Source organism: Vespa crabro, chromosome 15 (genome assembly GCF_910589235.1).
Source record: "Vespa crabro chromosome 15, iyVesCrab1.2, whole genome shotgun sequence".
Taxonomy (NCBI): Eukaryota; Metazoa; Arthropoda; class Insecta; order Hymenoptera; family Vespidae; genus Vespa; species Vespa crabro.
This window is the reverse complement of record NC_060969.1, coordinates 5,520,251-5,530,864: the sequence shown is the minus strand read 5'-3', so window position 1 is coordinate 5,530,864 and position 10,614 is coordinate 5,520,251. Positions and strand designations below refer to the sequence as shown.

The following is a 10,614-nucleotide window of genomic DNA, read 5'->3' as shown; positions in this document are numbered from 1 at the left end:
TAAAAATACTCGTGCGTACAATCGTGCGGCCGACCGGTCACGAATTTCAACGAGTTCCAATGCCACTGACCGCAGGTGCTGGCCGAAGAATGCAGAAAAGCAGCACTTCCGGCGGATACTTTCAAGCGAAAACCGCCGGAAGACCCGACTAAATGTTCACCAATTCCCTTGAAACCTTCGCCGACCGTTCCCAGAACGGCGTCCGCAATGGTCGGCTGGAGATCTTCTCGCATGGAATACAATCTAGAGTTCACCGGCCCTATATATATTTCACCAAAATTGACCGTTCGTTCGTCCGCAGATATAGAAAATTATCTGGCCCAACAGAGATTCATTTTTCTCGGTTGAATGTGTGTGTGTGTGTGTGTGTGTGTATATATATATATATATATATATATATACATATATGTATATATATATATACATATCTGTATATTACATGCACACATAAATTTCAATTAATATCAATTAAAATGAAGATGTAACGGTAAGTATTACAGATATAATGAGATAGGATTTTAAATGCGGATACGACTCTCACGATTCGTTTAATTTGTAAATGCATTTTAAAATGTCGAAAAACCTTATAAAAAATGACGTTTTCAATTGTACTATATCGTCGGTTTTTTGCCCGTTTATACGCTGAACCACTTCTGTTTTAAAGTCGGTGGTAATTTTTCTGTCAATGCAATTGGATTAACTTCAACCGCGACCATTTCTTCATTGTTCAACCAGCTCAAATAGACAAGGTGCTATAGAATCCACATAATATAATTTCTTGTAAAAGAATAAATGATAAGAGACATAAATCGGGGATGGATATTAAAAATTACCTTATACTTTTTGGCAACTTTGAAAGCATGTTGCGATTGCAAACTTAATGCAGAGCTGCTATCTTCCGTGATATCGCCATTTTCACATTTTGGTATTTTCGCTTCTTTTTCTGGCAATTCATTTGCTTTATTTATTATATATACCGTAGAATCATCATGCATTATTATAATGTTCTCATTGTACGGATCAAAACAAATATTTATTATCGGAAATGGACGTGCCAACCATTGTTTCGGAATACGACTTTGCAAGTTATTTGAAAATTGGGTGTACTGTTTTCTGGGTATATTATATTCGACGATCTAAAAATATAACACGATATATTAAAGTTAAATTTATATGTCATATAAAGCTTCTAGCCATGTATATAATAATAGGACTGTAATCCTGTTGCACATTTTATAGTTCATTTTTCTTACCTTATGATCGGAGTATACAATGACGAGGTTTAATGTACCTTTTTGCACGGCCATAGCCGTTGGTGGACAACTATACTTAGGTAGCTGCCACGGTTGAAGAGATTCTTGCGTAAGATCTCCATCGACTTTATATACTGCAATACTGCTTCGACGATCCGCACATATTAAATATTTACTATCTGGTGAAAAACATACAAGGCTAACATTTACAATAGATTCATTCGTCGTTTGGAATGATCCAATGTGCCTCAAACTTTTCTTATTCAACTTGTATAGCGTTACTACGTTCTCTTTCCCATCGTTGTTAATTGTCGCTAATAGTTTACCATTATGGCTGAACAACATTTTCTGTATTCTGTTCGCAGATATATCGGTATCATTTCTTAATAACAGAGCGTCTCCCTCTACTACGTCAAAATTGAATACTCTGACATGGGTATCCGTTGAATAGACAATTGTTTTTGAATCTTTACTAATGGCACAAGATAAAATACTTTCGACTCCTTTTGTTTTAAGTTCTAATAATTTTATAGGCTCTTCATCTAATTGGTGTAACGTGCCCACTTTTACAGATTCTGAAGAAGCTTTGACCGACGATCCGAGTCTCCATAATTCAAGATAATTGGTATAACACAACAATACACATCTAGACCTTTTACATAGAATAACGGAAGGTGGCTGAAGTAAAGGTGGATATTTCACTAATATTTTTGGAGGATAACTCGACTGAGCTAAATATCCATCTACTCCGGCAGAGTATAATTTACCATCTGCCTCTACCAATGCTCTAACGTCATGAGAATGTAATCTCCTTTCGATACCCTTTACCCACTGTGGTTTTCCACTAGATTTTAAAGTAACTTTACAGAAACTTCGTACGACAGGATCAACTCCCGCACAATAAACAACATTTTTTTCATGAGACAATGTGACTGCCAATATGTCGGCGGTATGACTTTCATGGGACTCGATTAAAGTACCCATATGAGGATCCCAAAAGGACAAATAACCACGAGAGTCCCCAGAAATAATTAAATTATCGTCTGTCACTGCGAGACACCATACGATAGTTTCTTTTTTCGCTTCCGTTCTAGAAGTAGTCATTTTATGAATTGCATGGCCTGAAACAGCGCTCCAAACTCTAATGGTATCCGTGGATCCAGTATATATCATTTCTCCTGTGTTATCCCATTTAATACATAGAATTCTACCTTTTTGTTTGTCAAATATCCGTTCATAAATTAATGTATCTTCTGCGATGGAAAACGTATTAATGTATCCATCCTCTGTACCAACGGCAATAAGTGTTTTTTGCTGATTAACGTCCATACACCATGCTGCTCCACCTGTGACCGCTACCTTATATTTCATTCCTAATGTGATTAAATTATATTCCACGATTAGACCATGAAGACCAGTCGAGAAAAGTCTTGAACCGATCCAAAGTATGCTTTCCACAGAATTTTCAGAATGACCAAGGATTGTACACTCGACGAACGGTGCATTCCCAACGTTCCATACCTCTATCGAATTATCGTTTCTACGAATAACAAGAGTAAGAAACATATGTAAGAAACATTTTCGTATTATAACTTAACTATATAACAAACTAACCTGGCAAGTGCTAATTTCTTCGTTTTTGGCTCGTGACACAAGCAAGTAGCAGATTTAGGTTCAAGATTATAAAATCTAACATTATGTATTTTAAACGTTGTCATGTTTCATTAAAATATCTTACTTTTCATTCATTTATAAAAAGATTTTAAATTCAAACAAAATATCAGACACACGTGGTATTCGAGCTATTACGCCAATGTACAATGGTGTTATTACTAGCGTAGAGTAAGATCTTCATCCGAAGAACCAATGAAAAGCAACATTTTTTCTCTTCATTTTTATCATTGATTTATTTTAACAAAACGAAACGACAATTAATTAATAATAATAATATTTAACAATTAATTGATCGGGGAGATATCGATCGAACATAAACTATATAAATGAATAATTGTGCTAATAGTTCGACGCGACTCGTTAGCCAATGAGAACAGAGCTATTATAGGAAGAGATTGTCGCTACTTGGAAATATTTGGAAATACTTTTTCTTATCGATTTTCTTTTTTATTAACGATGAAGACCCTTCAGCTCGAAAACTCTTTAATTGTTAATCTTCCATTCTATGGATATATGACCTAAATATAATAAGGTAGGTATCCTTTCTCTTGTTGGTAAATGCATTTCGCGCAGGCGCCTAACCTAAAAGAAAGCAACGTCACGCCCCTGTAGTTCATCCTACTTGATATCAATTACTTTTGGTTAGAAAAGCATTAAAACTTGTCGAAGTGCGTTGTTCATTCTGCTACGTTGGAAGAGATATATATATATATATATATATATACATATATATGTATATATATATATATTAACAATTGAATTGCGTGAGAACAGTTTAAAATTGGCTTTTCACTGAGTCGAAGACATTTCTTCTTACAAGTTACGAGTTTTCGGTCTTTTACATCTTATTCTTTCACGGGAAAGAGTTGTCATAACCAAAATAATAAGGTAAATAAATACAAATTGCATTCGTCGCACGTCGTACGTGCCTTATTATTGATTATAACTATTTCTAGAAGGTACCTTCTAGAATCTGATACATCCAATTGGCATGTACTTGCTATCATTTTACTAACGTATGCGTTCGATCAACATTTTATAATATATTTATTGAATTTTACAAAAGTACATTATTGCTCAAAGTGTCGTAACGATCGAGCGGTAGACATAATACACTTATCTCGTACTGTTTCCGTATCTGATTCGACTTATCTCGACAATTTCACGGAAAAGCCGAAATAACCAGAAAATATCTGGGATTGACGTCTTACCTTAAGCTTCGTTTTAATTATTAAAAAACTACGTCTTATATCTCTTATACATAGATTTGTCTACGATTTGTAAATATCGATTTGAATGCTAAATATTTGAATAATTGTCCTCGCTTATTTACGAATTCTTCTTCGTTGTTTATTTGCGAATAATTAATTAATTATTTTTTCCCTTTTAACATTTCGACGAACGTATTTTCTTCGTAACATCGAATTGTTATAGTTAATGGTTATAATGCATCTGTAGTAATAATAAGCCTTAGGACGACATATTCTGTCATATATGTTTTAGTAATTGTTATCTCTATCAAATAATAACAAAAGATTTTATTAGAGATAAGATAGATGTACATTATTCGAAGAATTTAGCTGTATTCATCGTTTTTTTTAACTCTGTATTATTCAGCTTGCACACACACACACACACACACACGATTATAATGTAAGACGATATATATGTTTATATATTATTAGCGTGTTATTACCTTACGTCTTTAAGGTTGCTGATACATTCTTATGCTGCCGTTTTCTTATTATATTACACAATATCAACTGGTTATAATGATAGATTCTTTTTCAGTTAATACAAACAAAAAGATGACCACTTGGAACACACCAGGTGCAGGATACTATCCAGGGCAACAAGGTCTTAATATTTTTTTTACGTTAACAAAACTTATACTCCTTTTTTATATTAATTTGATGTATTAATACAGCATATAAACACAACCTGCAGAATGCACTACAATAATGCTTCAAGCGGCATTTGTCGTTTCATCTCATCTTTATGATATTTATATATATAATCCCGTATTCATTAAGATTAACGAATATCATTAAAGAAATTGTTACATTTGTTTTTTATTACTCATTATCTGTATACATATATATATATATATATATATATATATATATATATATATGTGCATATGTGTATATATGTGCATATAAAATATGCCAGCATCTTGTGACCCTGTAGGAAATATAGATTAAAGATATATTAATGCAATATGAGCCAAAAGTTTCTCCGTATCAATATAGTCAAATACAGTTTCTCTGTAAAGGCATAGTATTTTGGGCGATTAGTAAACGACATTTATCATAGATATATGAGTAACGTGGTCCTGCAAGAAAGAAATATGTCATTCATATCTTCTGTATAATGTGGCAGGCAATGTATTAATGTTCATCACAATCGTGTAACAATAATTCTTCACAATAATGCATGCTTATATTATGATATAGAGGATATTATTGGAATATTTTCATTCATGTTTTTCTATATTTGTTGTATAGGTTTTCCTTTCCCACCACAAAATCCTGGTTATCCACCGCCACAGGAAGGATATCCACCTCCGTATTCCGGAGGAAACGTTCCGCCACGTAAAGAAAATTCGTTTAATAGACAAGTTGCCTAAACGATTATATTTGTTACATTGTATTTTTTTTTTAATTTTAGCACCAGGATTTGTACCACCACCAGGGGTACCACCTTACGGTCACGTTCCACCTACCACTGGAACACCATTTGGTGTAACTCCACAGCCAGGAATGTATGGTTCAAGTTATGCAGAAGATCCTTTACAAGACGATGTAAAGGGATTTGAATTTAGTGACAAAACAATAAGAAATGGGTTTATTAGGTATTAATCTTAATATTTAAAACATTGATCAGCGTTCTTGTCGATCATCATCCATGGAATGAAATAATTACCTTTTTCTTTATTTACAGAAAAGTATATTCCATTTTAATGATTCAGCTATTGATTACATTATCATTGATAGCTACATTTCTCTATCATAAACCAACACAGAGATGGGCGATGCAACATCGAGAAATATTTTGGATTTGTTTTGCCGCGACAATAATTTTGATCATTTGTATGGCTTGTTGTACCACTGTTAGACGTAAGGCTCCGATGAATTTTATCTTTCTTTTCTTATTTACGTTAGCGGAGGGAGTCTTATTAGCGATGGCTGCGTCTACTTACAAATCAGAAGAAGTAAGTTAGATTTTATGAAGGAAATTATCCTTTGTCATAGAACTAGTTTAATATTATTAATATGCGATCCTTTCTCTTCGCAGGTATTGATGGCAGTCGGAATAACGGCAGCTATTTGTTTAGCGCTAACAATTTTCGCGTTTCAAACGAAATACGATTTTACCAGCTGTCATACCATTTTATTCATAGCCGTTGTCGTCTTACTTATATTCGGTATTATTGCAATGATCTGGCCTAGTAAGATCATGCAGCTTGTTTACGCATCGTTAGGTGCACTTATTTTTTCATTCTATTTGATTTATGATACTCAAATGATAATCGGAGGTAAACACAAGTATTCGACTTCTCCTGAAGAGTACATTTTTGCGGCATTGAATTTGTATCTAGATGTTATTAACATTTTCTTGGACATTCTTACTATCATTGGCGCGTCTCGGGATTAATGTAAAGAAAATACTTGAGCATTCCGCTGTATTAAACTTTTCTACTAAATACGGCTAGTAGGCTTTAATTTATCGTCACCTCGCTTTGACTCTCTGTACCTTTTCTTAGAGAGTACATCCACAGGTGAGGGAAGGGAGAAATGTAAAGCGAATCTTTATTGTCTAAAGAGAATTAACTTTTACATATTTTCCTATTCATGGATAACAGAAAGAACACAAAGATTGGTTACCATTTGACTGAATTTTTAAATATTTCTTTTTATCTTGTTGAAATTATGTGTATTATATAATTCTTCTCGATCTTTAATGTGAATATCATCGATAATCATTGTATCCTCGTTAATTTAGTTGTTGCGCATTCAATCATTATTATAATTTCAATCAGGTTAAAGATAAAGATTATTCAGATGAGATCATTTCGTATAAAACATCCAAATAATTTTCATTTTTATTAATTAATTCTTTTCGATTATTCTTTCTTCCCCTCTTCTTCCTCCCCCCCCCCCCCGATTATTTATTCTCTTGAAAAGTGAGAACTGTCATTTCTCAGAGACGACTTTCATCTCTGACAATTAATTTTTCTCGTTGAAAATTTTAATTAGAAACTACCTCTACTTCTATTTTCTTTTTTCCCTCCCCCGCCCCCCCCCCTCCAAGTTACCTTCACGGCCCGTTCCTTCGGGTACTCGTAACATTACTGTTATGCACCTTATATAGGACTTATAATTGAATTGTACCTTATAATTGAATGATACAATTGCTGATGCTATTACTACTATTACTTCTTACTTTAATAAGGAAAATATTATATATTATATGTAAGTATTACATGCAGTCTAGCGATTAATAGAAAATTCTAGACTCTTTATGTATTTATATAGATATTTCTCAATATGTTTAATCTTTGTTCATGTTTGAATAATAAAAGTTACAGATACAAAATAATTATTATTTTATTTTTCATTGTATTTGTATATGGTAAAGACTTCATTCGTATTTGTGAAATATTTCGTAAAAACGCGCGCATAACTCGATTTATCGAAATATAGTATATGATATTAGTACTGAAAGGATCATAGAGCAATAATAGAATAATTTCGAAATCTTGAATATTTATATTTATAGTAAATTATTCTTACACAAATAGGATAAAAGCTTTTGGTTTAATTTAAACTTAAAAAGGATCCAATTGGAACTTAATTGTAAAGAAGCCATATGATGTGCAACATTCATATGAAAAAGCATTAAAGTTTACATAGATAATAGATAAAAATGTTTAAAATGTTAGCATTCATTCTCATGCTTCTCATGGTAACAAATTTTTGCTTTGTAACAAACGATATGATATAACTTTGTTCGACCACTAATGCATATTTTCGTATGAAAAAATGAAGCCTTATCGATAAAGCTAATATTTATAGATATTTTATATTAGCTTTCTTCATCAACGGTGGTTCAGTCTGTATACGTGCATTAGACACACTTACAAATATATTTATGTATGCATAAAATAGCATTTACAGTTCATTCTCCGAAGCCTGTGGATTATAATGAAAGAATTTTACATTGAAAAATAAAGTTGGATAATTTGTAGACAACCTTTCATTAAATTGTACTCAATGTTATTACCACAATTGACATCCAATTAACTGAATCAGTTTTGATCAGGCAGTGTCACAAAGAGTTTAATTATGCTATTATATTTTAAATTATGTTCTATATCTATCCACAAATCTATTTCAAGTGGCACGCGTTTATATATATATTTGTGTGTGTGTGTGTGTGTATATATATATACATATATATACATGTATATATATATGTGTGTGTGTGTGTGTGTGTGTGTATGTGTAGAGATAGATATAGATAGTTTATTATGCGCCATTAAATAAATAATATAAAATTAGCAGCACCGATTGGAACTTCTCTCCACCCTTCTATCGACAGTTACTCTATCCGGAGCATCCTGCGGTTCTTTTCCCTGAATTTTTTCCAAAATTGCTTCTGCTAATTCACTGAATGCCCGATCAATATTAATGTTAGCTTTCGCCGATGTTTCCATAAATCTAATACCATGCTCTCTTGCTATCTAAAAGGAATAATTTTTTTTTTTTATTAGCAACATGACTGTTAGAATGCTATTGGTATTGATTAAAGTATATAATATTTATCTTACTGCTTCCCCTTTCTCAGTACTAACAACACGTTTATCTTCCATATCACTTTTGTTACCAAGTATCATTTTTTCTACATCTTCATTTGCATGCTGCAAAAGTATTGATTATGAAATAATATGACAAGATTGAGAAATAATTGATGTTGCGTTATAAAGAAAAAAAAAAAAAAAAAAAAAACTTTTGAAAAGAATATTTACCTCATCGATATTTCTTAACCATTTAACTATATTCTCAAATGTTTTTTCATTTGTTATGTCATAAACAAGCATTATACCCATGGCACCTCTGTAATAGGACGTCGTGATAGTATGAAATCTTTCTTGGCCAGCGGTATCCCTACAAAGAGATCTCCATTTAAAAGGGATTGTATCAAGGGATTGTATAACAAGTTACGACGTTTCTTACCATATCTGTAATTTGATCTTTTTCCCTTTCAACTCGACGGTCTTGATTTTGAAATCAATACCTGTAAAAATATGACGATTAAAGTCTAACCTAAACGATCGAAAGAAAATCGTTCTGGGAAACAAACGAATGGAAAAAAGAACGACCGATCGAAGATGATTAATCGCTTTAAATCTCACCTATGGTAGATATGAAGGTCGTAGAGAAAGCGTCATCGGAAAATCTGAAGAGTATACAAGTCTTGCCGACTCCGGAATCACCGATGAGAAGTAACTTGAACAACAGGTCGTACGTCTTTTTCGCCATTTCACAGAGCTGCTTCTCGTTAAGGATACTTCGAATTGAAGAGGGGAAAAGAACGACTGCTCGTGATAGTGCACAAAAGGAAGAGGATATCCTGAGGATCGAGGATGTTTCGAACATCGAACGCTTACGTGCCGATATAGAAGAATTTCAAGGTCGAACGAGGGCGCGTCTTCGAGGTAAAACGAGTGTCTCGGTACGACGGGAAAACCGGTCACAGGGAGAACTATTAAAAGACGATGCGACAACGTACGACGATGCGGCGCGCAATGAAAGGCATTGGGGTGACTTCGTGCTTTGCGCTCGCGGAACGATGACGAATTTGCTTTTCCTAAGATCGTCGGAATACGATTATATCTATATCGTCTTTTCAAGCGACATGTTTTGTCGACGACGACGACGACGACGACGACGACGACGACGACGACGACGACGACGACGACGATGATGATGATGACGACGTGTATGTTTTTTAACGCATTATACAATTTCCCCTATCATATTTATGTATTATCTATGTGTATAAGTACGAATGATGCGTCTCAACGAGATCGTTCGTAGAAAGATCCTTTTGGTTACCACGGGATGTCACTAGCAATTCTCATACTATTCATCTTTTTTATCTTGGAACTTAAACAACGGTCTTCCCCCCTCTCTCTCTCTCTCTCTCTCTCTCCTCCCGAGCACAAAGCGATCCGTGTTCTTTTTTTGTCACCCCGTTCGTTCGATCCACATGTTTGACAATTACATAGAAAAAGCGTAAAAATAGAATCGAGTTTTTCCTTCGTTTTCTTTTGCCAATAACATCAACGTTGCCGTCGTCGTTGTCGTCGTCGTCGTCGTCTCTCTCTCTCTCTCTCTCTCTAATTTTACGTCATTCGATTTAATCGCAGATCAATTATGTTACTTTCTGGAATTTTTCTCGTTTATATTCTTGTAGAGATTCGAGGAAAATAGGGATTCGCGACGAAGGAACGCGATAGGAAAGTATATTACGCCTTTGTTGCAAATGCACGCTAACTTTATAACCACGATACTATACTATACTATAGAGACGATCGATTTCGCGTTGAATTTCATCCATCGTTCTCCTCTATAGCCTATAGTATATAGTACGGTGTAATCGACGAAGAACGCATACGAAT

At 33.9% G+C, this 10,614-nt stretch overlaps 3 protein-coding genes across 4 annotated transcripts; 1 reads left to right on the top strand and 2 right to left on the bottom strand.

The window, feature by feature from the left end:
• Window positions 1–523: 523 nt before the first annotated feature.
• LOC124429439 (U3 small nucleolar RNA-associated protein 4 homolog) lies at window positions 524–3,272 on the bottom strand. Its single transcript, XM_046974742.1, has 4 exons — window positions 2,868–3,272; window positions 1,254–2,793; window positions 834–1,136; window positions 524–752 (listed from the first exon to the last, which is right to left on the bottom strand). Exons 1-4 carry the CDS (start codon window positions 2,969–2,971, stop codon window positions 636–638), a joined length of 2,064 nt encoding a protein of 687 aa, XP_046830698.1. The 5' UTR covers window positions 2,972–3,272; the 3' UTR covers window positions 524–635.
• Window positions 3,273–3,586: 314 nt separating this feature from the next.
• On the top strand, window positions 3,587–7,529 carry LOC124429452 (protein lifeguard 1). 2 transcript variants are annotated; one of them, XM_046974772.1, is made up of 6 exons: window positions 3,588–3,815; window positions 4,719–4,784; window positions 5,435–5,521; window positions 5,598–5,781; window positions 5,871–6,141; window positions 6,225–7,529. In XM_046974772.1, the coding sequence occupies exons 2-6, from the start codon at window positions 4,736–4,738 to the stop codon at window positions 6,582–6,584; spliced, it is 951 nt and encodes a 316-aa protein (XP_046830728.1). In that variant the 5' UTR covers window positions 3,588–3,815; window positions 4,719–4,735; the 3' UTR covers window positions 6,585–7,529. The 2 variants fall into 2 exon arrangements, with proteins under 2 accessions (XP_046830729.1, XP_046830728.1); XM_046974773.1 differs by lacking the exon at window positions 4,719–4,784 and having other exon boundaries at window positions 3,587–3,815.
• A 150-nt stretch (window positions 7,530–7,679) lies between these two features.
• Window positions 7,680–10,554, bottom strand: LOC124429459 (ras-related protein Rab-10). Its single transcript, XM_046974791.1, has 5 exons — window positions 9,346–10,554; window positions 9,167–9,227; window positions 8,959–9,097; window positions 8,761–8,850; window positions 7,680–8,673 (listed from the first exon to the last, which is right to left on the bottom strand). The coding sequence occupies exons 1-5, from the start codon at window positions 9,587–9,589 to the stop codon at window positions 8,488–8,490; spliced, it is 720 nt and encodes a 239-aa protein (XP_046830747.1). The 5' UTR covers window positions 9,590–10,554; the 3' UTR covers window positions 7,680–8,487.
• Window positions 10,555–10,614: the final 60 nt, after the last annotated feature.

Bases quoted from the DNA above. Each gene is read 5' to 3' on its own strand.
- LOC124429439 (XM_046974742.1), bottom strand. From the start codon at position 2,971: ATGACAACGTTTAAAATACATAATGTTAGATTTTATAATCTTGAACCT. The intron at 2,794-2,867 runs GTTAGTTTGTTA...TGTTATTCGTAG, and splicing joins AAGAAATTAGCACTTGCCAG to AAACGATAATTCGATAGAGG. The intron at 753-833 runs GTAATTTTTAAT...TGGATTCTATAG, and splicing joins AAGTTGCCAAAAAGTATAAG to CACCTTGTCTATTTGAGCTG.
- LOC124429452 (XM_046974772.1), top strand. From the start codon at position 4,736: ATGACCACTTGGAACACACCAGGTGCAGGATACTATCCAGGGCAACAA. The intron at 4,785-5,434 runs GTCTTAATATTT...TTTGTTGTATAG, and splicing joins ATACTATCCAGGGCAACAAG to GTTTTCCTTTCCCACCACAA. The intron at 5,522-5,597 runs GTAAAGAAAATT...TTTTAATTTTAG, and splicing joins CGGAGGAAACGTTCCGCCAC to CACCAGGATTTGTACCACCA.
- LOC124429459 (XM_046974791.1), bottom strand. From the start codon at position 9,589: ATGTTCGAAACATCCTCGATCCTCAGGATATCCTCTTCCTTTTGTGCA. The intron at 9,228-9,345 runs GTGAGATTTAAA...ATATTTTTACAG, and splicing joins GACCTTCATATCTACCATAG to GTATTGATTTCAAAATCAAG. The intron at 8,674-8,760 runs GTAAGATAAATA...TATTCCTTTTAG, and splicing joins GTACTGAGAAAGGGGAAGCA to ATAGCAAGAGAGCATGGTAT.